This window comes from Heptranchias perlo, chromosome 11 (assembly GCF_035084215.1).
Source record: "Heptranchias perlo isolate sHepPer1 chromosome 11, sHepPer1.hap1, whole genome shotgun sequence".
NCBI classification, from domain to species: Eukaryota; Metazoa; Chordata; class Chondrichthyes; order Hexanchiformes; family Hexanchidae; genus Heptranchias; species Heptranchias perlo.
In genome coordinates this window covers 17,401,360-17,428,474 of record NC_090335.1, presented here as the reverse complement: position 1 = coordinate 17,428,474, position 27,115 = coordinate 17,401,360, and the positions used below count along the sequence as shown (strand labels likewise).

At 45.5% G+C, this 27,115-nt stretch overlaps 1 protein-coding gene across 6 annotated transcripts in view; it reads right to left on the bottom strand.

The window, feature by feature from the left end:
• Positions 1-2,102: 2,102 nt before the first annotated feature.
• The window catches only part of shroom2a (shroom family member 2a), a 236,900-nt gene continuing 211,887 nt past the window's right edge, over positions 2,103-27,115 (bottom strand). For 4 of the 6 annotated variants that reach the window (XM_067992636.1, XM_067992631.1, XM_067992633.1 and 1 more), the window contains 5 exons: positions 19,595-20,296; positions 15,889-16,419; positions 12,033-12,201; positions 9,851-10,123; positions 2,103-8,028 (listed from right to left, as the gene is read on the bottom strand). In XM_067992636.1, the coding sequence (XP_067848737.1) occupies positions 7,759-8,028; positions 9,851-10,123; positions 12,033-12,201; positions 15,889-16,419; positions 19,595-20,296 (1,945 nt within the window). In that variant the 3' untranslated portion in view covers positions 2,103-7,758. The remainder of the gene's footprint in view (positions 8,029-9,850; positions 10,124-12,032; positions 12,202-15,888; positions 16,420-19,594; positions 20,297-27,115) is intronic. The other 2 variants (XM_067992632.1, XM_067992634.1) reach the window with 1 other exon arrangement.

Here is a 27,115-nt window from a genome sequence, read left to right as displayed (position 1 = left end):
AGTCTGGGCCGGCTCTATGCAAGAGCAATCCAGCTAATCCCACTCCCCCGCCCTATCTCCGTAGCCCCTGCAATTTTTTTCCTTTCAAGTACTTATCCAGTGCCCTTTTGAAGGCCATGATTGAATCTGCCTCCAGCACCCCCTGGGGCAGTGTATTCCAGATCCTAACCACTCGCTTCGTAAAAAAGTTTTTCCTCATGACACCTTTGGTTCTTTGGTCCTTAAATCTGTGTCCTCTGGTTCTTGACCCTTCCACCAATGGGAACAGTTTCTCTCTATCTACTCTGTCTAGACCCTTCGTGATTTTGAACACCTCTATCAAATCTCCTTGCAACCGTCTCTGTTCCAAGGAGAACAACCCCAGCTTCTCCAGTCTATCCACATAACTAAAGTCCCTCATCGCTGGAATGGTTCCAGTAAATCTCTTCTGCACCTTCCATAAGGCCTTCACATCTTTCCTAAAGTGCGATGCCCAGAACTGGACACAATACTCCAGTTGTGGCCGAACCAGTGTTGTATAAAGGTTCATCATGACTGCCATACTTTTGTACTCTATGCCTCTATTTATAAATCCCAGGATCCCATATGCTTTTTTAACCACTTTCTCAACCTGCTTTGCCACTTTGCACATATTCCCCTAGATCTCTCTATTCCTGTACCCCTTTTACAGTTGTACCCTCTAATTTATATTGCCTCTCCTCATTCTTCCTACCGAAATGGATTACTTCAGATTTTCTGCATTAAATTTCATCTGACACATGTCCGCCCATTCCACCAGCCTGTTTATATCCTCTTGAAGTCTATCACTATCCTCCTCACTGTTTACTAAACTTCCAAGTTTTGTGCCGTCTGCATATTTTGAAATTGTGCCCTGTACACCCAAATCCAAGTCATTAATATATATCAAGAAAAGCAGTGGTCCCAGTACCCACCCCTGGGGAACATCACTGTACACCTCCCTCTAGTCTGAAAAACAACCGTTCACCACTACTCTGTTTCCTGTCCCTTAGCCAATTCTGTATCCATGTTGCTACTGCCCCCTTTATTCCATGGGCCGCAATCTTGATGATAAGCCTACTGTGCAGCACTTTATCAAACGCCTTTTGAAAGTCCATATTCACCACATCAACTGCATTGCCCTCATCTACCCTCTCTGTTACCTCATCACAAAACTCTATCAGGTTAGTTAAACACGATTTGCCTTTAACAAATCCATGCTGGCTTTCCTTAATCAATCCATATTCATCCAAGCGACTGTTAATTCTGTCCCGGATTATCGTTTCTAAAAGTTTCCCCACCACTGAGGTTAAACTGCCTGGCCTATAGTTGCTGGGTTTATCCTTACACTCTTTTTTGAACAAGGGTGCAACATTTGCAATTCTCCAGTCCTCTGGCACCACCCCCGTATCTAAGGATGTTTGGAAGATTATGGCCAGTACCTCCGCAATTTCCACCCTTACTTCCCTCAGCAACCTAGGATGCATCCCATCCGGACCGGGTGACTTATCTACTTTAAGTACAGCTAGCCTTTCAAGAACCTCCTCTATATCAATTTTTAGCTCATCCAGTATCTCAACCATACCTTCCTTTACGGAGACTCTGGCAACATCTTCTTCCTTGGTAAAGACAGATGCAAAGTACTCGTTTAGTACCTCGGCCATCCCCTCTGCCTCCATGAGCAGATCTCCTTTATGGTCCCTAATCGGCCCCACCCCTCCTCTTACTACCTGTTTATTGTTAACATGCCTGTAGAAGACTTACAGATTCCTTTTTATGTTGGCCACCTGTCTATTCTCGTGTATTTGCGTGCTTTAATAAAGGTGTTTATACTGGCCAAACCTGTGGGAAATAAACTGATAGAATATCACTTAAAGTGTCAGACGACATCAGTTTTTGTTTGCATAATTACCTGCAATATTCCGCTGTCTGTTCCCAACAGATCTATCAATGTCTAGTGTAGCTAATATGTGACTGTTAAAATCCTCAACCTATCTGCATGGACCGTTGTATCGTCAAGCTCAAGGCCCCTAGACATTAAGATGCTGAAAGTCACACGCAGCTTTAAGTCACCGTAGCGACAAATGACGACAACTCAAAACCTCTGACTTTCAACCAGAGTGTTTATTGCAGCAGGATCAGGATATACAGCCATGATTTGGGGGAAAGTACGGATTGCAAGTTCTGCACATAATATACCGTGCGCTGCGGTGTGAAACGGAAGCCAAAAGGCTCTTTGTAACACCAGAGAAACAGCTCCGTTTTCGGGCACATCAAGCAACACTACGGAGACACATGACAGAGCATCACTAATGGGACAAACTGAGAGCAAGGAAGGTATTTATAGATTTACACACCGTGACAGGCAACTTCTCTCATCATCACATTCATTTATATGTCTTCAAACACCTGTGCTTATAACACAGGCTCATTACTATATACCTGTAGTGGATAACAGTGATGGACAATAACTTTATATATCCTCACAGGCTCAGAACCTGAGCCCCAAATTGTGCTATGTACAATATGAAATTAAATTATTATTCACATTTCTTATACACCCAGAGAAAATGTTTCTCACTCATTAATAAACAATGGTACGGACATTTTGGAAGTGACAATATGCAACTGCGAGCTACCCCCATATTTAAAATCAAGATGACACCCATCAGTGGAAATGAAAACACTGGGTGCATATTTATCCAAGTTTTTTTCCTACTTAATTGATTATTTTATTACTTCTTGGTCTACAGATCATCATCTTTCCTCCTACAAATTTACAAAGCATTGCCGATTTCTCTCACAATTCAAAATACACCAGTTTAGTGCTGTCACTACACCAAGATAGTATCTTCCCAATAAGTTACTACATCAGCACTGATGAATGCATGGCACTAAGCTGCTTTATTTAGAATTACTATAACACTTAACAGATGTCAGTTTTCACAAGATCTAATCTACTTTAATTGGCAAGTTCCGTAAGGCAGAACTAGGTTGGATGTCGGGAGACTAGTGGACGTCTGGGACAGGCTGCGGTGGATGTCGATTTGCTGAATTCCTTTGAGCGAGAGTTGGACCTGTTTTTTGGCTGGGGCGGAGATCACTTTGTATAAAAGGTAGGTACTTGTATAACATTAATCAGGGTCAATGTGACCTCCTGGACTAGTTTCGATCAGCTAAGGGGTCCAGAGAGAAATTTTCCAGTTTTTTATTCCTCTAATTGGCCTGGGTTTTTAACCTGGTTTCTCGCCTCTCCCAGGAAATTAAATGGCACTGGGAGGGGAATCTCTCTGTCGGGAAGTATAAGGCATCGCAACTGTGTGGGACAGGCTGGATGGACCAGTGGGTCTTTTCTTGTCCTTCGTATGTTCCTACGACCCTGGACATTTCTTAAATCAGTTTTCCAAACGTCACAAAACGTAAATCACAGAACGGCAGACCACTAACCTCCCCGGGCTGGGGGGATTTTCCATCAAAGAGGCATCAAACGCTGACGTTTCTAATCTTAATCAATAAACTGGAACTACACACTGCATAAAGTCGTAAATACACCACACAGCTCCTGCACATTGAGGACGGGTATGCTTTAAAAAAAACGGTAAATTTCCAAACTCTGTTCCCTTATACAAAATACTCTTAACAGGGAAGAATAGTTCTTGAACTTGCCAGTGGCAGGCTGGCTAGAGGACAGGAGGGCAGTTTCTCCACTGGAATCAGGCGAACAAGGCAGGCTGGTGCAGGCAGAGTGGATAGGAATCGCTCAGTCCAGCTCTAGGGAGGGAGGCAGGCGGGGCGGGGCGGGAGTCCACCATTCGAGCCGTCCGGAGCGCAGGACTTTCCTCCCAGCGCCCGGAACATCGATCCCTTCCATTCCGGGAGACTCCCAGGGCAATCCGGAAGGGATTGGCAACCCAAGTTTGCCTCTCAAACTGAAGTGATGATGTTGCTTGGCTGGACTTGGCCTGCAAAACTAACGGGGGACTGATTGACAACAGCGTGGACATTAAGGACTTGGAAAGAAAAGCAGCATTTTCTCCAGTGGTTCCCACATTAATGCCGCACACTACCCGCGATGGGATTCTCAGTGCTGTGGAATTATCTACTTTGTTGCTGGATGGAATTCTACGGCAGTCATCTGCAGCAATATACATTATTGTTTAAAGAAGAGAATTAATTACCAGATAAACCTGCAGAGCAGGTGTAGTATAAACAAACCAAGGATCAGCACCCGGCCGACATCCAGATTCCCCAGCACCTTTTGCAGGGTCGGTTTTTCAACTCTTTGTTGCATTAATGTATTGGGGAGAAAAAAATCTGTACCTTACTTCTGTTTTCCTGAAGGAGAGAGGTTAGAGCCAGGTTTCAAGTTGCATCATGGCAGCACATCCAACCAATCCAATCCAACCACTCAACACAGCTGCCCTGTCCTAGTTTCCTGTAGAAAGAGCTCTACAGCGCCAATAGTGTCAGGTTAGCTGTACTGCAGCTGCTCAAAAAATGCACTGAAAACTTGTGTGAAATTCATTGGCTACAAACTTACTTGCTTCAAAACCTAAATTTTAATGACCGCAGAATTTATCGTGCCTACAGCCAATGAAATTTGGTGAACTGAAATATTAAAAGGAATACTCCGTGCAAAGTTCTTTTCTTAAAAAAAAAGGAATCAAAGCTCGTCTTGGTTGGGCACCAAGGTAAGTCAAGAGAGAGAAGTGAAACCAGTCAGATGCAGGGAGAGCTGGGGTCAAGCCATGAATCAGGATATTCCAACACTGTAGTCTCCAAAACAGACTTCCACCGAGAATAGCCAGATCATGCTACGTTTATCTCTGTCCTCTCCTGCCTCTCTCTAATCTCCTCCAGCCTGCAACCCTCCAAGAACTCGGACTTCCTCCAATTCTCGCCTCTTGTCCTCCCCCCACTCCTTCACCCCACCACTGGCGGCTGTGCTTTAAGCCATTTAGTCCAAAAGCTCTGGAATTCCCTTCCTAAACCTCTCCTCCTGTAAGATGCTCCATGAAACCTACCTCTTTTAACCAAGCTGTTGGTCTCCTCCTTTGGCTTGGTGTCAATTTTTGTTTGATTACGCTCCTGTGAAGCGCCTTGGGATGTTTTACTACGTTAAAGGCGCTATATAAATGCAAGTTGTTATAAGTTTAAGAGTGTAGAATGATTTTTTTAAATATATAATGTACAGAGGATGGAGTTTAAAAATTAATAGCCATTCTTGGATCTTCTCCCTTTATTATGGAAATAGCTGTGTGGGGCAGTCAACAGAAAACTTTACAGTGATCTGGTGCATTGCGAGTTTGAGGATGCATGTGATTGTTGTAGTGGTGGCCCAGGTAAAAATGAAACATTGCTGCAGGCTTCACTGAAGCCACAAGGCTGCTCTGTTAAGTTTCTTTCAATCCTACATCTTTCAGGTGAGATGTTAAACTGAGGCCCCCTTCCGCCCTCTCAGGTGGACTGAAAAGATCCCCCGGCACAATTTGGAGGAGCAGGGGAGTTCTCCCCGGTGTCCTGGACAATATTTATCCCTCAACCAACAAACAATAAAACAGATTACCCGGTCATCAGCACATTGCTGTTTGTGGAGCTTGCTGTGCACAATTTGGTTGACACATTTCCTGCTCTTCTCAGGTGGACATAAAAGATCCCACAGCACTCAACTAACACCACTAAAACAGATTAGCTGGTCACTGCTGTTTGTGGGACTTTGGCTGCCGCATTTCCCTGCATTACAACAGTGACTACATTTCAAACGTACTTCATTGGCTTTAAAGCATTTTGGGATGACCTGAGATGGTGAAAGGTGCGATATAAATACAAATTCATTCCATCATATGGACATGCTCCTCTCAAACACGCATCATCACTGTGGCCCTTAATGGAGGCCACCTTCCATGGTGGCAGAATTAAAACCGACACTCTTCCAATTCTAGGTAGGCCATTTCTTGTTTCTTCACAAGGTGGAGTGTGCAAAGGCTCAAACCAAGCACTTGAACAAAATATCTAATTGTGTGGAGTCAACAGAATTCAGACCTTTAATGGGGAGCTTACTCTAAACCTGCAATAGACTAGTTGATCTCTCATGGTGATGGATCACGACGAGTGTAGTCTTTAGGTGAAGGAAGGTTAAAGGGTGGAGGGATAATGGGGCCAAGGTATGCAGACATAATAATTCAGTCCCATTTGAAAATCATAAATTCTGACCTTATTCATCCATTATAAATTCCTATGTCCACATTTATAATGTGAACGTGTCATGCTATAATTACATGGCACGCTATAATCTCCTGCCAGTGGTGATGCTGCAATGCCAAGTTTACAGAGGCACTTCACATTATAAATGTAAACATCGGTGTTTATCATGGAAAAAGTTGACAGGAAGTACATGCAGGCATAAGATTTTTAATATTATGCAGCCATTTAAAATGTCAAGTTTGCACACTGACAAGCCTCCATCAGGTATTCCAAACCCCCTACTGCAGGGTGGAGAAGAGCCAGCTAAACCATTGCATTGCTCAAACCCTCCACATGCATAGCCTTCCTCTTGCATTGCATTCTGGGTAGGATGACATTATTTTGACTGACACATAAACCATAGAAAAAGGTCTTTTTCCACATCGCTTATAAACAGAACCTGAACTGAAATCCGAATACTTACTCGTTGGTTTGTGAGCTAACGATTGCTAGAATGCCTTACAGTAATGTCACCCTTCCAGCAGTGCACCACATCAAAGTGAAGCAGCACCACCCCGTCGGCCATTTTGTTTTTGAAAAGTCGCCATGTAATAAGCTGGAGTTTTTTATAGTACATTTCAGAATAACCGGCAGTGTATTTTGAGTAATTAAAAGGAAAACCTCCTCTTCAACCCTTGGTTGTTAGCAGATCCTCTACAGTGTTTGCCTGATCGCTCATACCGTATTTGATTGGCTCTAAACATTCTTTAACAAGATTGAACACTATTGGGAGATGAAAGCAGAACCATTTTGAGGCACAACTCTTGGCCGATTCCTTCATGAGCTGAGCTAAGTCCTTTTTTCTTCAAGATTTTAAAAGGTACGTTTGGAGGCTGAGCACACAGCCTGCAGCAGGGAATGAAAGATAGTTTAGTCGAGCAAAAGACTCAAGCATGTGCTGCGTTACACCTGCACAGACAATATCAGCTCAATTCTTCAAGTGTAAAAAAATCTGTAAACCAAGAAATAAAAATTAAAATTGCTCTGACATTGACTATTCCAATGACCAGACCCTAAAATAACACTGCTGGCTTCTGTAACCACCTATTTACTTTAATAATGCTACAATAAATTAATTTAATGCACATTCTTTAAAAAAAATATCCAGTTATCACATCATTTTATGAATGTGTAATGTTTATCCAAAAGAAACAACCTGTTTGGGAACAGAGTAACCAAGTACCAAATTCTTACTTGACACCAATTATGAAGCAGTTCTTTTTTTCATTCTTCTCAGATCAAAAACAGAGCAAATTGGGGGGTGGGGCAAACAGAACGTTAGTGTGTGTGACTAAACAGCCTGAAGTTTAAAAATATTAAAAGGTTCAATTTGACAGAACTCAGTTCTGCACAGAATATTGAAGCTCAGACTCGAGACCTCAATTCTTCGAGCGATTACTCCCACTCTCAGCTCCCCTAGTGGACAGATCCAGCTATACCACACACACTGACAGAAAGAGGGGAGCACGCACTGATAGCAGCTCAGCGTCCGTCCGGTTCGGGTTATCCCTTCGGTTTCTACTTTGGTTTGCTGTCGAGGGGCAGGCTCTCCAACAGACACTTCAGCTGCTCCTCCCCCAGTTTGATCTTGTCCTCCAGCTCCCTTTGCTCGATGATGAGGGCCGATTTCATTTTCACAAAGTGCTCGTAGTCCTGGAGATGCTCGTCCGTCAGGTAGCTGGAGAGAATGTCAAACACCACCCGCTCCCTTCTGTCCAGGTTCTCCTTCAGCTCCTTTGCATCCTCGTGCTGCCTTGTGAGGAGCTTCTGTTTTTGAGTGAGGGTCCTCTGCAAAAAGAAAAACACAAAAAATAAACCTCTTCTGCTTAAATATTTTAAACAAATTCATCCATATCCAATCTGTTACCGGCTGCTGGGTGCCCTCTGTTCACCTCTGTGCGAGAGCTGAGGAAACTAAGACCCCTGAAGCTACTGAGAACCCCCCGGGCAAAACAGCTCCTCACCCTTGTTTCAAACTAGACTTTTCACTCTTACCCCCTACTCTCCAGAAGGTGCTGACTTTTGTTGGGGTGAGGTTTTACGGGTGACGGTTGACTTAAGCTACCTCACACCGGTTAGTGTGTCGGCAAGTTGTCTGACCATGGAGAGCATCACCACTGAGTCCGTGTGGACTTTCCAGCAGAAATCACTGGACAACATTCAGGAGTAGGATTCCTGGCTGACTTTTCCCCTGGGATGTTCCTGGTCTATATTACTCAGCTCCACACTGGGCAGTAGACAGAACAACTCAGGGGTCAGGACAGCCACTAGGCCTGAATTTTAGGTGCCAGTTTTGCCTCAGTTGGTAGCAGTCTCACCTCTGAGTCAGAAGGTCGTAGGTTCGAGCCCCACTCTGGAGACTAGGCTGACATACCAGTGCCATACTGAGGGAGAGCTGCAATGTTGGAGGTGCCATCTTTCGGATGAGGCATTAAACCAAGGCCCCTTTTGCCCTCTCAGATGGATGTAAAAGATCCATGACACTATTCAAAAAAGAACAGGAGAATTCTCCACAGTGACCTGTCCAATATTTATCTCTCAACCAACACCACCAAGAACATTATCTGGTCCTTATCTCATTGCTGTATGTGGGACTTTGCTGTGTGCAAATTGGCTGCTACATTTCCCTACATTATGACTATGGTTACACTTCAAAAGTACTTCATTGGCTGTGAAGCGCTTTGAGCAGTCCTGAGGTAGTGAAAGGTGCTAAATAAATGCAAGTTCTTTCGTTCTTTAACACATCTTCCTAATTCTGATAGCCAGGAATGAGCTGTGAATATGCAAAAACACCAAGATTAGGAATTTCTGTTAAATAAATTTTGATCTCTTTTCTATCTTTGGTGTTCGTGGTTCAAAGACTATTTTCAAACCTGTCTCCGTGGTGCATGACTAAAATGAAACAATCATTTTCAATGTCATGGTTATATCCACCAGATGCCTGGACTACACAGCATGGCTATGCCTCCGGAATAACTCCAGAATTATTATTATTAGTTAATAGTTCTGTGGGCAGTGAAAGTTATTACATTCAGGAGCTGGAGTTAATATCTATGAGGTGTTCATCAGATGACGACACATAGATAACCAACTATATCTGTACTTGCTAAGTGATCAGACGTTTTGTGGGCATCGCTGGCAAAGCCGGCATTTATTGTCCATCTCTAGTTGCTCTGAGAAGGTGATGATGGGCCTTCTTCTTGAACTACTGGTAGCAGTTTGATACAACCGAGAGGCCACTCCAAACGGCAGTTAAGAGTCAACCATGTTGATGTTGGACTGGAGTCACATATAGGCCAGGCCGGGTAAGGATGGCGGATTTCCTTCCCTAAAGGACATTAGTGAACCAGTTGGGTTTTTACGACAATCCAACAGCTTCACGGTCACTTTTATCAGCTTTTTATTTCCATGTTTTTTTTTTAAAAAAGGGAATTCAAATTCTCAAATTGCCCAGGTGGGGTTTGAACTCACATTCTCTGGATTATTAGTCCAGGATCATAACCACTACACTATTGTATGATATTGCTGCGTTCGTGTGTCCTCTAATGTCGGGTGGCTGATTGCCAATGGCGAAGCTTTGAGCAACGTGGAAAGTCACAAAGCTGCTTACTCGTTCGTCCGGAGAGGTACTATCCTCCAAGGTGTTGAGGGCATTCTCTACTCTGGCCAGCCGACCAGAAAGAGACAACAACAGGTTGACCACTTTGTCCAGGTCTCCGATGAACATTTTGAACTTGTCGAACTCATTGGGTTTGCAGACCTCTTTCACAATGGCCTCCACCTCGTCGCCCAGGAGATTATTGGCCTGGATGTCGTCCTGCAGACTCTCTCGGGCTTCACGCAGCACCTGCAGTTTCTTGCTTATGCTGTCGATCAGCTCTTGCTGTAGGATCAAAACAAGACTTTGTTTTGCTCACCAAATTGATTAAAGACCCCGGGGCTTTTAGAAACACCATGCTACAGGCCCAATCACCCCACAATTTCAGGAGAAAGGTAAAAAGAAACACGTTGAAAACAGTTTGAAGTCTCAAATCATTGTTTAGAATCTAGTTTTGTTTTGTGGCATTATGAAAAAATAATCTACTTCTTAGTTTACAGCTATACATATTTCAGGCCTGTAAAGGTGCTGACCTGTGACCTATACTATACCAATACGTTAACCACTAGCCACATTGACTAATTGGGAATCCAGATTTGGCTAATGGCACTTTTGATTAGTAAATAAAAAATGAGCAATAGACACCTTTGTTGGGCATGTGATCTCAATACTCTCATTCTCACAGCATTTGCATGTGAACTTTAACCTTTTTGTGCATTTGTTGGTAAAATGATAAGATCAGAAGCAGAGTGTGTGAGTGTTTTTTGATGGTTGCGAGTACTTTCCTTCCTTGGTTACTGAATGGTGGTGGATGTTAGTTAAGTAAACGTGTGAAGTACATTTACTTGTATTGTGTGAGTGTGTAAGGTGTTTTCTACTAAAATCAGTGCATGTGGCTAAAACGGTTTCAACGTAACCACGCCTGTGGCTAGTCAGTGATTTCTACTGGACAACACTGGACTGCAGAATCCGACTGACTACATCCAACAGTTTACTGAGACTTTATTGGTCAGTCAGATGTCTGGCATGAGCAGAAGCCCATGTTGAAGACTCTCATGTTTAAGCAATGAGAAATCTACACCAAGTTGTAGGGTTTCTGTTTCCCCAACATGGAGTGCACACTTTCAGCCTACAGTGATGCCCTTACCCGCTGCCTAAGTTCAGGTGCAGGGGCAAAGACTTCAGGTCTCCCAAAGACGGCTAGAGTTTAACCAGTTAAAATTACACCGCATATCAAAGCAGAGCAATGGGTAACTTTCCACTGCTTGTCCAGCTAGGACCAGCCTGCCCAAAAGGGGCTTTGGCTTGTCATGTTATCTCCAGAAGAATCCCAGTGCCCAATGACAGGTCTACATCTCTAGGTTCCATGGGTGAGCCATCATTCCTGGTCAATCACCACCAGTACTGTAGACCTGTCTGGCTCAGCTGTCCGATTGGCAAGTCTGCCACGAAGTGTAGACTTAGTACCAGACCTTCGAGGCTAAGCACGCTCTCTTGGAGCTATCTCCAGCCCAAAGAAACTCTGCCTACCTCCCAATCCCTCTCAAAGAGGAATCTTGTATGTGTTAAGAAGATTGCACCTCTCCCTTCAGGTTGTAGGCTGGGATTTTAGGATGAATAGTATAGATGCATTTAAGTTAAGCTAGATAAGTACATGAGGGAGAAAGGAATAGAAGGAAATGCAGATAGAGTTAGATGAAGTAGGGACGGGAGGAGGCTCGTGTGGAGCATAAACCCCGGCATAGACCAGGTGGGCTGAATGGCCTGTTTCTGTGCTGTTAATTCTATATAAATAAGATTATTTTAAAACAACTTGGGGTGGGATTGCTCACTGAGAATCCTACTTAGAAATTAAATAGCTCTTTAAAATCAGAGGTGCAGCTCCTGTTCTGAGTAATGACTCCATTCCAATGTGAATGTCACCTCCCATTTTAAACAACTGTTTCTCTACACAATATCAGCCCGCGTCATTACACGGAGCTCTACAAATGAACATCACTAATGAACATGACAATGCATCACCAGCCACAATCATTCCAATAAGTGAGACAGACATTGGTAGATCTGAACCGGATAGATCTAAGGCAGTTTAGAAGATGCCTTCTATGCTAAGCTGAGGCCGGGTACTAGCGTGCAGCGTCCCTCAGAACCTCAATTCCTTAGGTTATCAGAAGCCAACTGATGAATTAATTACCTTCTTTTCTGTAAGATCGTGATTCAGTTCATCTTCAGAGTCCTCCTCTTCCTCCATCTGCTGCTGCATATCCTTCATCTTATTCAGCAACTCAGCCTTTGGTGCCGATGTACTGTAGTACGTTGAGCTCGTGGTTAGAGATACTCCAATGGGCATAGTCTCCTCCTCCCTGATGAAACACACAGCCCATAGTAAGCACTCAAGCACCACATGACAAGATATTTTATCATGTAGAAAAACAAAATGAAGTCCTTCCACGTGCTATCGACAGAGGTGACATCTTACTTGAAAGCAGTGAATGAGGGCACAATGGATTTCTCCTCCATTATAATCAGCTGATTGAGTCGCTAACAGTCTAGGGTCGAGGGCTTTGCAATCTTATGGTGGGGCAAACATTTATTGATTTGTCGGAGCCGAGTGGGAATTGGTATGATTGGCCAAGCAACCCGTAGCAATCTATTAGGGAGGAGTCTCATATTGGTCGAGCACCAGCCACGAGTGGTGTTTGCCTCGTGGGGGCCATGTGCAAAGGTTCAGTTTGGAGGGCCCTACATTTTACTAGAAAATGATACTAAACACTACCTCGGCTAGTTTCGATCGCCTAAGTGGGTCGGAGAGGGATTTCCCAGATTTTCCCCCCTTTAATTTTCCTGGGTTTTTAAATCTGGTTTTTCGCCTCTTTTAGGAGATTACTTGGCACTGGGTGAGGTGGGGAGCATCTGCATCGTGGCTCAAGGCATCACAATTGTGGGGGAACAGGCTGGATGAACCAATGGGTCTTTTCCTGTCCATCATTGTTTGCAAGGATCTGGCGTCAAACCCACACAGGGACGATTGTAAAAAGGCGTGTTTGCCATTGATAATATAAACACAGTTGATTTACTTTATCACTAGATCCACTCGAGGCCTCTGATTGGCTAAGGACCACGTAGCATTGCATGGGTTGCACCGTCCTAACACCCCTCCTGATTGGATCAATCCTTGCTAGCAGGTATGAGGTGTTGGGCTTCTTCCATTACTGAAGATCCTTCATGTAGATAGAATTGTTCCCTAATCTCATACAGCAGATGCTCCTACTCAGTGGAGATTGAGGGTGCACTACTGGCATCTGGCGTTAGACTGAGTTTTCATCTCAATCCCTGATGGGATGGGTTGGGAAATGTAATCAATCTAAATTTTGCACTTCTGATTCCAAGAACATGAGTTTTCGTTCCCCTGACACTTAGGAAAAGGGCTAGGTCATTCAGCCCCTCGAGCCTGTCCTGCCATTCAATTAGATCATGGCTACTCTGTATCTTAACTCCATTTACCCGCCTTGGTTCCATACCTCTTAATACCCTTGTCTATCAATCTCTGTTTTGATCTTTTCAATTGACCCCCAGCCTCAACAGCTTTTTTGGGGAGAGAGTTCCAGATTTCCACTACCCTTTGTTTCCTGACTTCACCCCTGAAAGGCCTGGCTCTAATTTTAAGATTATGCCCCCTTGTTCTGGACTCTCCCACCAGAGGAAATAGGGTAGAGAGAAACTAGCAACTCCTTTAATCATCTTAAACACCTCAATTAGATCACCCCTTAATCTTCTATTTTCAAGGGAATACAAGCCCAGTCTGTGCAACTTGCCCCATACATGAACAATTGAGCTAAACCCAACTGCTCACCCTTACAAGGGGGAGAGTAACCACATAACATTCCCTTGAAAGTAAAAGCATTTATATAGCACCTTTCACGACCTCGGGACGTCCCAAAGCGCCTTACAGCCAATGAAGTACTTTTTCAAGCGTAGTTGCTGTTGTAATGTAGGAAACGCGGCAGCCAATTTGTGCACAGCAAGCTCCCACAAACAGCAATGAGATAAATGACCAGATCATCTGTTTTAATGATGTTGGTTGAGGGGGATAAATATTGACCAGGACACCGGGAAAACGCCCCTGCTCTTCTTCGGAATAGCGTCATGGAATCTTTTACGTCCACCTGAGAGGGCAGAAGGGGCTTCGATTTAACGTCTCATCCAAAAGTCGGCACCTCCGACAGGGCGGCACTCTCCGCACTGCACTGAAGTGTCAGCCTGGATTACGTGCTCAGGAGTGGGAACCCACGACCTTTAAGCTGAGCTTGTGGTTAGAGAGACTCCAATGGGGATAGCCTGCTCTTCCCTGGTGAAATACATAATAAGCACTCAATGACCACATGGCCCGATATTTTATTATGTAAAATAAAAAATTACCTCCTTTCATGTGATATGGTCAGAGATGACGGGGTTGATATTAACCCTCTACAACGGGCGGGAGAGGGGGGTGGTTCAAAATTAAAAATTGCGAAACGCGACACCAACCCATCGCGAACGCGCCCATTGCTGTTCTAATGGCGGTGGGTCGAGTGGCGTATCTGTGTCCCGCTCGAGAGGCGGGGCACTTCATTCTAATATGTAAATCAGGCTCCCGATTTAAATTTAACGCTGGCCAGTGGGTTTCCCAGTGCTTCCCCCCCCAGCCCCTCAAGCTCAAGCAAACCTTCTGCCGATCGCAGTCTCTCCTTGCTGCGGCAATCGGCCGGCACCCTCTGCCCCCCCCCCACCCCCCCACTCCAAACCCGCGATCCCGAGCCCTCTGTCCCACGATCTTTACCTCCCTCCCGATTGCCGGTCCGACCGTCCCACCCCTCCCCCCACACTGCGATCCTTCCTGATTGCCGGCGGCCTTCTCCCGCAGGCTTTCCCGCCTGGCCAGCCTGTTAATCTGGTCGGCTGCCAGGCAGGAAACAGAATTTTAAAAACGATGACGAGGTCCTGCCGTTAAATTTGGCAGGCGCTCGGCGTTCCCGGGATTTCCGGGTCCCACCACCAACGCTGTCCCCCGCTCCAAGTCCGCAAATATCAGGGGCCGACATCTTCCTTGAAAGCAGTGGTCTAAGGGGGCACAACCGTAAAGAGGCAGTGAAGCAATGGACTCAATTTTAATTAGGCAGAGGGGGCAGTTAAAATGGAGCTCCGATCTGACCACCCACAATTTTAAATTTCAGGCTGCAGGGATGCCGGGTCCTCGTCAAAATATGCAGATCAGGTTCGATCTGCCATTTTAACCAGCAGCCTGAGCAGAGGTGGTCTCCCCGCCGGGCCAGGCCTATCGGAAGCTGGATCGAGGTCCAGGAGCGGCCCAAGCAAGGACGTTTTGAACAAAAATGTTTAGGTTTCCTTGTGTGCTCCTTCAGGCCCCACACAAGGAAACCTTCGGCCTCCCTTATCCCGCTCCTCGATATGGAAATGAGACCCAGGAACTTGTTGCTCACCCAGAACAATCCCAGCCTACGATAAAATTGGGGCCAATCCAGAGGTAAATTTTAACCGTTTACGTGCCAGCATGGTGGAACAGCAGGGGGTCAGAGTTCATCAAGGCTGCAATACATGACGGGCCTCAGTGTCACTCCTCTACTCCCCAGGTTCCATTTTGAGCGCATGGCGGATCTCAGGTGGCAGTGGTGCCCGGTGATCACCCCGAAAACCTGAACCTCGAGAATTGGCATGGTGAAGTTAGGCACTAGAAATTAGATGTATGGAGAACTAGTGGACAGCCAGCTTGGTTCTTCACTGCCCTCTGAAGTGGCCCAGCAATGCACTCAGTTGTATCAAACCCAGAAGGCGGCCCACTACCACCTTCTCAGGGCAACCAGGGATGGGCAATAAATGCTGCCCTTGCCAACATCGCCCATATCTCAAGAATGCATAAGAGGAAAGAACTACAAATGCTAAATTAATACTTCACAACACACATGCTGGAACTCCAATGAGCTGAGAAACTTCTACAGTCATCTCCATCTGAATTGTCCGAGCTGCTTACTCTTAATGGATGCTGTGCTTACCTTTCCTCCGTAGTTTTGGGCGAGTACGATCGAGGAAGCAGCTTCCTGCGTTGCTGAGCTTCCTCCAAGAAAGTGTCATCTTTGGGGAATATCCCTTCCATGAGGTCCATGGTGGTCTTCATTTTAGAATTAGGATACAAAATATCAGCCAGGGATCTATCTTTGTCGACTATCTCCCTCGCCAATTCCTCGGACTTGATGTCTTCGACGCTCTTCTCTCTTGTCTTCACGTAGCTGGGCACAGGAGAGAGCTCCTCGCTTCCCCTCGAGTCGCTTGCTGCCACTTCAGTCTGGGCTATGGACTCAGTGACCCGATCCTGCTCCTGCTCCTGTCTGGAATATGCAGCAAAGAGCGAGTAAGGATGCTCGCAGCTCCCGATGGTTTTCGGCTGTTCTTTGTCGGGGAAGCCTATCAGGTCCACGTTGTTCAGCAGGTTGTGCCGGCTTTCCTTCTCCGTCTGGCTTTCCGACCGCACGATTTTAATCGGCACCTTCTTGACTGTTGTGTTGTTTTCCGTCACTTTCTCGATCCTATCAAGGAGAAAAAAAATATCTCCTATCAGAAAGGAAGCACGAGGGGGCAATACTTGCAGAGGTGGGAAGCACAAAGAGTCTGTCAGGAGAGGAAGAACAACTGATCATCTGCTGGTGAAGGCTGGCCAGCTTGTTTCTAGATTAGTCTTAAGCGATTATCACAAACCCTTTACAAATTGCAGATCACCACATTAGCTGACTGGCTATTCAGGATGGCTACATTCATTATATCCTCACCGTGATTATCTGCGAAGTTTTTCCACTGAACGTTACGAATAATCATTATGGACAGAACGCCTGATAAGATTCTTATCTGTAGGCGAGCGAATATAATGTGCTAAATGGTCATTTGCAAGAATGCATGAATGAGAATAGGCTGTTCAGCACAGCCCACTCAATCCACCTTTAAGAGCATTTACACGACTGATGTCGAATAAAAGGAGGCCAGTAACTAGGAGAGAGAACTAAAGACACAAGGGGTCATCTTCTTACTTTGCATTCCTGTTGAGGAGCCTCACCCACCGACAGCACACAATGGGCATTCCGACACACGATTTCCCCACCGTTTAAATATCGCACCATCTGACAGGTTGCCTTGGCAGGTGCGGCTCCTGTGGAGTTGTGAAACGATCCCTACTTTCCTGATATGAGTGTCCATTAACTGACGATGCACATTTGTCTCTCTACAGTCAGCTGTGGCTCAATGGGTAGCACTCTTGCCTCTGAGTCAGCAGGTCATGGGTTCAAGTCCCACTCCAGAGACTTGGGCACAAAATCCAGGCTGACACTTCAGTGCAGTACTGAGGGGAGTGCTGCACTGTCGGACGTGCCGTTAAACTGAGGCCCCGTCTGCCCTCTCGGGTGGATGTAAAAGATCCCATGTCACTATTCAAAGAAGAGCAGGGGAGTTCTTCCCAGCGTCCTGGCCAATATTTATCCCTTCACCAACATCACTAAAACAAATTATCTGGTCATTATCTCACTGTTGTTTGTGGGACCTTGCTGTGTGCAAATTGGCTGCAACAGTGATTACACTTCAAAAGTACTCCATTGGCTGTAAAGCAGTGCATTCCAGATCATAACAACTCGCTGCATAAAAAAAAATTCTCATCTCCCCTCTGGTTCTTTTTGCCAATTATCTTAAATCTGTGTCCTCTGGTTACCGACCCTCCTGCTACTGGAAATAGTTTCTCCTTATTTACTCCATCAAAACCCTTCATAATTTTGAACACCTCCATTAAATCTCCCCTTAACCTTCTCCACTCTAAGGTGATCAATCCCAGCTTCTCCAGTCTCTCCACATAATGGAAGTCACTCAACCCTGGTACCATTCTAGTAAATCTCCTCTGCACCCTCTCCAGGCCCAGAATTGGACACAATACTTCAGCAAAGCCCAAACCAGTGATTTATAAAGATTTTTTTATATATAATCGCTTATTCTAATTTATTTATTGCAATTTTCTCACTTTGTGTTTGGAGCTGACAGACTCATCTAAGCTGGTGGTCTTCATGTGCAGTCTCGAATAGAGAGCATTAATTGGCTATTTGACTGCAGGATCATCACCCCAGTCCAATCCTGTCTTCACCCAGTGCGCACAAACATGAACTTTTCAGCCGAGTTGCTGTGTAACACTCGGGAGGGAGGCCGCTAGCTGATTTTTATAATCCCCTACCCTCCCCCTCCCCTCTGTCCAAGGTCACTGAGGCCAACTGTTGCTCTCCTGAGATCAGCTAACAGGCCAAGAAATCAAACCTGGCACCTTCTGATCTGTGTGCCTCAGCTATCCATTGCCATCAGCAACTGGGGAAAGTGGGGGGGGGGGGGGTCAAATACATCCTTATCAAGTCTGAAGAAGTTTTCCTATTCTGTTACCCAGCAACAGAATTAAATGGGTGCACCCCTATCGATTCCTTTATCTTCCATCATGTTTTCAAAGGTAGGCCTTGGTGCACCCTTAGGCCGCCTTCCTCTACCAACATTCATGGTCTCACTATCTCTTCTGACCTCAGATGGAACTGCCACATCTCAAAGTACAGAGGAGGGAGACCATTCAGCCCATCTAATTCATCCTTTCTACAACACCTACCATCATCTCCTCCATTGTTGAAGCTGCCTCCAAAAAGCTCCGTTTCCTCCTTAGTGCCAAATATTCTTTCCTCTTCAGTGCCTGTTAACTCTCTCTAAAGCTCAAGACTTGAACACTGCTTCCACATCTAGTGACACTCTTCTAACAACTCTCTCAGGGTCCTGGACAGGATATATTGCCCGAGTGGTGATTCCCCTCCCTCACCCTCGACACCCTCACTTTCACCAGTGTCTCTCTCTCTCTCCATTGCAATCTTTCTCCTCTTCATTTCATCAATGTTACTATGGTCAGTACTCTGTTAACTTTCCTCTCTTGTACTTTCTGAGGCAACTCCCTACAATTTATTCTTCCCCTGCTCATCCACCCTGCATTGATACCAACGCTCATCGCAGTCTCCGACTCCAACGCATTCTTTCATACGGCCTTAAAACTGTGGATCTCCTCATCTCCCCCAATCTCTCTTCCCTCCTACAATCTTTACGCTTTTTAAAAAATGGAAACTTGGTGTCACTTCTTCACTCACTTTGTGATCTGTGCTATGGGCCCTGACTCTTCACCTTGGCTTATCGATATTAAATAAATGAAATTATCTCCAGGCAAACAGGTATGAGAGAACCAACTGTGCCAATCCGCTTGATCAGTACCCCATCCACTGGCTTAAACATTCACTCCCTCCTCCACCGGCGCACCGTGACTGCGGTGTGTACTATCTACAGGATGCACTGCAGAAACTCACCGAGGCTCCTTTGGCAGCACCTCCCAAACCCCTGACCTCCATCACCTAGAATGACAAGGGCAGCAGGTGCATGGGAACAACATAATCTCCAAATTCCCCTCAGTCACACACCATCCTGAATTGGACATATATCGCCGTTCCTTCATCATCGCTGGGTCAAAATCCTGGAACTCTCTACCTAACAGCACTGTGGGAGAACCTTCACCACACGGACTGCAGCGGTTCAAGTAGAAGGCGGCTCACCGCCACCTTCTCAAGGCCAACTAGGGATGGGCAATAAATGCCGGCCTTGCCAGTGATGCCCAGATCCAGAGAATGATTTAAAAAAAGTTAGATAATAAATAATTACCTGGCCAGGTCATCATCTTCCAAAGTTAGTGGCGGCCTGTCGGTGAGTCTCTGTGGTGCAAACTGCGGAGAAGGAGACCGAGGAACATCCATCGTTGTCTTTGGGAGGAAATGGAACGCTGAGCTTTTATTATCGTCCTCTTTCAGCTGTGCTTTCTCTAAGACGGCATCACCATCCCCGGTGTACCCGCTGAGCTGTGGCTCCTGGAGGCCATTGCCAGCGCCGGCAGCAGAGCCTGATGGCAGATCGGTGCCGTTGGTTGGTGCTTCGGCTGTGCCCACCCACGCCTGGTCAGGTGCGGCTTGCGTGGGCTCTGATGCAGCGGTTAGCCCTGAATGCGAGGGCTCCTGCCGCTTGTACTTGTCCGTTTTTGGCAGTGAAGCCCCTTTCCTCCTGTTTGCCGCTGCGAGTTTCTCCTCAGCCCAGACGAGGTCCTCTCCCGTGGCCCAATTTGTACTCGGCGCTCGGTCTTCGGGACAGGCCTGCGGACCTTCCGGTTCTGGTTTCGTTTCTACTTGATCCTCACCCGTATCCGGGTAGTGGTGCCCACTCAGCATCGTGACCGGTTGCTCGTGACTTTCCTGAGACAGATGCTCACTCCCTTGCACATTTCTCGCAGACCAGTTGTGCTCAGAATTTTGCTCCAATGGAAGCGTCTGTCCATCCGAGGTATTCTCTTTGCTCCCCGAGTCCAGGTGTCTGCTAATAATAAAAAGAAACACAATGTAAACTCGAAGCAGAGGTTTAATCATAGAATCTTACAGCACCGAAGGAGGCCAATCAGCCCATCGCGTCCTACGCTGACTCTCTGAAAAAGCTATCCACTTAGTTCCATTCCCCATACCCTTTAAAATGTTTCTTTTTCAAATCTTTTTTCTACGTCCCTTTTAAAAGCTATTATGGAACCTTCTCCCACGACTGTTTCTGATAGGACATTCCACAACCCTCATTTAACCTCTTCCTTTGTTCATGACCTTAAATTTACGCCCTCTAATTACCCATTCACCGACCAATGGAAACCAATTTTTCCCAATCGAAATCTCTCATAATTTTAAGCATCTCTTAACCATCTTCAGTTCTAATGGAAAGAGTTTCCCCTCCCTGGTATCATCGCAGTGACTTCTCTTCTGCACCTTCTCCGTAGCCTTGACATCTTTATTAAAGTAAGGCGCCCAAAACTGGACACAACATTCTAGCTGCGGATGATTCCAGATACCTCTGTGCTTGTTTAGGGTAAAGCACAGGTCAGATCAGGCAATCAACCTGTGTCCCTCCAAACCAACCACACAGGATCAATACACTGGGCTCAGGGTGGAGACGCACAGCTCATCACATTTAGAAAACAGTGGGGCCTAGCAAAGAGTAAAACCTTGATTAATAACCACTGAGAGCAAGAGAAGTACAATTAGGATCCCTTGCACAGGACATCCCTTTAATAACAAAATGTCCTGGATCTGAGTCTAATTACTAGCTTGACTACAGGACGGAGCAGGTTAATGTGTCACCCAAGTATCTCAACACATTTTACCACAAATCAGTGGCATTAGCACTAAATGCAACTGGCTCCCGAAATATCTGCGTAAGCTTGCAAGGGGGAACTTAGGATGCGCCAACAGGGACAATTTTGAACTTGGGAGCTAGTTTGTTTGTCAAACCCAAGCCTAGAATAATTTGAGAATTAAAGAAAGAAGAAAGAAACCACTTGTATTTCTATAGCGCCTTTCACCACCCCAGGACGTCCCAAAGTGCTTTGCAGCCAATTAAATATTTTTGAAGTGTAGCCACTATTGTAATGTAGGAAACGCAGCAGCCAGGTCCCACAAACAGCAATGTGATCACAGAATCATGGAAAGGTTACAGCATGGAAGGAGGCCATTCAGCCCATCGAGTCTGCGCCGGCTTTATGCAAGAGCAATCCAGCTAATCCCACTCCCCCGCCCTATCCCCGTAGCCCCTGCAAATTTTTTCCTTTCAAGTACTTATCCAGTTCCCTTTTAAAGGCCATGATTGAATCTGCCTCCACCACCCCCTCGGGCAGTACATTCCAGATCCTAACCACTCGCTGTGTAGAAAAGCTTTTCCTCATGTCACCTTTGGTTCTTTTGCCAATCACCTTAAATCTATGTCCTCTGGTTCTTGACCCTTTCGCTAATGGGAACAGTTTCTCTCTATCTACTCTGTCTCGACCCTTCATGATTTTGAACACTTCTATCAAATCTCCTCTCAACTGTCTCTGTTCCAAGGATAACAACCCCAGCTTCTCCAGTCTATCCACGTAACTAAAGTGTCTCATCCCTGGAATAATTCTAGTAAATTTCTTCTGCTCCCTCTCTAAGGCGTTCACATCTTTCCTAAAGTGCGGTGCCCAGAATTGGACACAATACTCCAGCAGTGGCCAAACCAGTGTTTTATAAAGGTTCGTCATGACTTCCTTGCTTTTGTATTCTATGCCTCTATTTATAAAGTCCAGGATCCAGTATGCTTTTTTAACCGCTTTCTCAACCTGCACTACCACCTTTAACGATTTGTGTACATATACCCCCCAGATCTCTCTGTTCCTTTACCCCTTTTAGAATTGTGCCCTTTGGTTTATATTGCCTCTCCTAGTTTTTCCTACCGATATGCATCACCTTGCATTTTTCTGTGTTAAATCTCATCTGCCACGTGTCCGCCCATGCCACCAGCCTGTCTATATCCTCTTGAAGTCTACCACTATCCTCCTCACTGTTCATTACACTTCCAAGTTTTGTGTCATCTGCAAATTTTGAAATTGTGCCCTGTGCACCCAAGTCCAAGTCATTAATATATATCAAGAAAAGCAGTAGTCCCAGTACCGACCCCTGGGGAACACCACAGTACACCTCCCTCCAGTCCGAAAAACAACCGTTCGCCTCTACTCTCTATTTCCTATTACTTAGCCAATTCTGTGTCCGTGCTGCTACTGTCCCCTTTATTCCATGGGCCGCAATCTTGATGACAAACCTACCAAGCAGCACTTTATCAAACGCCTTTTGAAAGTCCATATACACCACATCAACTGCATTGCCCTCATCTACCCTCTCTGTTACCTCATCACAAAACTCTATCAGGTTAGTTAAACACGATTTGCCTTTAACAAATCCATGCTGGCTTTCCCTAATCAATCCACCCTCGTCCAAGTGACTGTTAATTCTGTCCTGGATTATCGTTTCTAAAAGTTTCCACACCACCAAGGTTAAACTAACTGGCCTGTAGTTGCTGGGTTTATCCTTACACTCTTTTTTGAACAAGGGTGTAACATTTGCAATTCTCCAGTCCTCTGGCACCACCCCCGTATCTAAGGATGTTTGGAAGATTATGGCCAGTACCTCCGCAATTTCCACCCTTACTTCCCTCAGCAACCTAGGATGCTCCCCATTCGGACCGGGTGACTTATCTACTTTAAGTACAGCTAGCCTTTCAAGTACCTCTTCTTTATCAATTTTTAGCCCATCCAGTATCTCAACTACATCTTCCTTTACTGAGACTCTAACAGCATCTTCTTCCTTGGTAAAGACAGATGCAAAGTATTCATTTAGTTTCTCGGCCGTGCCCTTTGCATCCATGAGTAGATCTCCTTTAGGGTCCCTAATCAGCCCCACCCCTCCTCTTATTTCTCGTTTACATGCCTGTAGAAGACTTTTGGATTCCCTTTTATGTTGGCCGCCTGTCTATTCTCATACTCTCTCTTTGCCCCTTGTATTTCCTTTCTCACTTCCCCTCTGAACTTTCTATATTCTGCCTGGTTCTCACTTGTGTTATCAGCCTGATATCTGTCATATGCCCCTTTTTTCCGCTTCATCTTACTCTCTATCTCTTGTCATCCAGGGAGCTCTGGCTTTAGTTGCCCTACCTTTCTCCCTTGTGGGAATTTAACTAGACTGTACCCGAACCATCTTCTCTTTAAAGGCCGCCCACTGTTCAATTACAGCTTTGCCTGCCAATCTTTGATTCCAATTTACCTGGACCAGATCTGTTCTCATCCCATTGAAATTGGCCCTCCTCCAATTAAGTATTTTTACTTGAGTGGTCTGTGTCCTTTTCCATAGCTATTCCAAACCTTTTGATACTATGATCAGTGCTCCCTAAATGTTCCCCCACTGACACTTGCTCCACTTGGTGGATAATGACCAGATAATCTGTTTTAGTGATGTTGATTGAGAGATAAATATTGGCCAGAACAACTCCCCTGCTCTTCTTTGAACAGTGCCATGGGATCTTTCACATCCAACTGGTTTAACATCTCATCTGAAAGACAACACCTCCGACAGTGCAGCACTCCGTCAGTACTGCACTGGAGTATCAGCCTGGATTATGTGCTCCTAATATATCCAGGAGTAAGCACTGGGAATGTTAAAACTCTCGAGTCACATATTCTCCTCACTTCAATAAAGTCTGTACGGGAGGTTGTGCTGATGACCCAGCGACTGGTAATCTGATCTCACCAGCGAGTAATTCAGTCACACAGACAGGCAGACCCAATTTAATACCCAGTCTGCACTGAATTACCTGATCTCTGTTGCTTCTCATTGCTGCTGAAAATGAGCAGAAGCTGTAACATTTCTCTTCTGCCTGTGTTTTACATAAATATATTAAGGATGTTGTGTTGTTCACTATTTGGGGAGTTATAATGTTTATTTTTCTCTCTGTCCAACACTGAAAATATTAACAATCAGACAGATTTAACCTTAACTCCTGAGTACAGCACTCGATCATCAGTATGCCCTCTTTATACAGTCTAAGGTTTAACTACGCTGTCAATTAAAACAGTCAATCGTTCTTCAAACAGCGCAAAGAATACCAGCATATCTCTCAGTGTCACAAAGCACATGCAAACAAGGGTAAAAATGGGGCTGAACCCCCAGCATTCTGACTGGCACAGGCTGCATTCGATCTCATGCAACATGCTGAATACATCTTACAGTTCAGAGAGGGCAGAGAGAGAGAAGAGTACTTCCAAGAAGCAGTCGTACCCGGTGATAAGGACCTGCAAAGTGTGAAATAACCAAAACAGTCAGGTTCACTTACTGAGTTCTCACTTCTCCATACCTTTCAACAATCCTGTGTCAACTCACAGAAAATGCAAAACCAAACCCAACCTACTAGAACTGGTCAAAGAAAGAAAGGACTCCCCCCCCCCCATTTATATAACACCTTTCACAACCTCAGGATGTCCCAAAGCACTTTAACACCCAGTGATGTACTTTTGAATTGTAGTCACTGTTGTAATGTAGGAAACGCGGCAGCCAATTTGTGCACAGCAAGCTCCCACAAACAGCAATGAGATAAATGACCAGATCATCTGTTTATTAGCGATGTTGGTTGAGGGATAAATATTTGTCAGGACACCGGGGAGAACTCCCCTGCTCTTCGAAATAGTGCCGTGGGATCTTTTATGTCCACCTGAGAGGGCAGAAAACAAAGAACCCTAACCAGGTGAGGTCTACAATAAGTGTCTCAACAAAAGCGCTTTTAAAACAGGGTGGTGCCTCTTTTCTTCCCGCTGGTGTTTCTGGATCACACGTCAACTGTGACCAGTCTACACCAATCCCACGTCAACTGGTGAATCAGATTTCCACCAGAGCCAAGGTAGGCTCGCCAACTCTGATTGGGCATATTCAAGGGCATTTCATCACATGATCTGCTGCCTCCATCAACCACCCGTCTCTAAACTCCCACCATTGGTCACCCCACACGTCCATCCGTGTGACACCCCATACCTACACACCCGCCATTGGTCGCCCGACACGTCCATTCGTGCAACACTCTGACTTCCTGCACCAATTGGAAAGCGAACAGATTCTTCCGTTACCCGATTGGATAATTCTTGACTGACAGTCAAACAGCCATTCCCCCCATGCTATCTCCAATATTTTTATAATTAACTAAAAAGTGTTCATAGAAAATGAATTAAAAAGCACACACAATTTTTTTTTTTTACAAATGATTTTTCTCCCGGGTTGCTCGTGGCAGTGTCCGGGAGATTAATCTTTCATTCCTGGAGACTCTGAGGACAATCCTGGAGGGTTGCCGACCCTAGACCCAAAGGAGATTCCTCGGCTTTACCCGACGGGTGCACACAGTGATGAGAGCTGAGAACTCTGTAGCGGGGAATGGGGGAGAAAATCAAATCTGCATCCCACCACTTCACACCGCCTCTTGACCTGGCAGATGGGACGGAGGAAAGGAAGACAGACTAAGAGAGCGATTAGCTCAGTAGTGAATTACCACTGAGCACAAGAGGCTATAGACAGTCCACACTTAAAACACTGCCCCAACTTTTCTCTTTTCCAATGCTGTGTATTTCTGGCATTTTCTCTTTTTATTTCAGATTGGCAGTTTCGCTCTCATTTTAAATACACTTTGTTTAAGTTTCAGAGACACGCTCAGTGATGTAATTAAACCTCATGACATCATTTGCATCACAAGCACCGCGCAAAAGATCTTGCTAATATTTTCCAATATCCATTTTAAAAAGAAAACACAATTCAATTAGGATACTAAAAAACAGCAATGTTTATAATGCCTTTCACGGCCTCAGGATGTCTCAAAGTGCTTTACAGCCAATGAAGTACTTTTTGAAGTGTAATCACTGTTGTAATGTCAGAAACGCGGCAGCCAATTTGCACACAGCAAGCTCCCACAAACAGCAATGTGATCATCTGTTTTCGTGATGTGGGTTGAGGGATAAATATTGGCCAGGGCACTGGGAGAACTCCCCTGCTCTTCTTCGAAATAGTGCCATGGGATCTTTTACATCCACCTGCGAAGGTAGACGGGACGGGGCCTCGGTTTAAAGTCTCATCCGAAAGACGGCACCTCCGACACTGCAGCACTCCCTCAGTACTGCACTGGGAGTGTCAGCCTGGATTAAGTGTTCAAGTCTCTGAAGCGGAACTCGAACTCACAATCTTCTGACTCAGAGGCGAATGTGCTACCAACTGAGCCATGGCTGACACTTGGGACTCAGAACCAAGATGTGAAAATAGGAATTTTACTGGTTTAAAAAAACAAGCACATCCAACAGTTGCCAAGTACGTGACGAGCCCAGAGCAATAATCTCTGCTCAGTCCTCAAAGCAGCAAGTGTGACAATTGTGGTGGTCAGCCTGCCCTTTGCAGTCCTGCTGAGGGAGGCTCCCCACAGTATAAGAACAGAAGAAATAGGAGCAGGAATAGGCCATACGGCCCCTCGAGACTGCTCCGCCATTCAATCAGATCATGGCTGATCTTCGACCTCAACTCCACTTTCCCGCCCGATCCCCATATCCCTTGATTCCCCTAGAGTCCAAAAATCTATCGATCTCATATTCAACGACTCAGCATCCACAGCCCTCTGGGGTAGAGAATTCCAGAGATTCACAACCCTCTAAGTAAAGAAATTCCTCCTCATCTCAGTCTTAAATGGCCGACCCCTTATCCTGCGACTATGCCCCCTAGTTCTAGACTCTCCAGCCAGGGGAAACAGCCTCTCAGCATCTACCCTGTCAAGCCCACTCAGAAT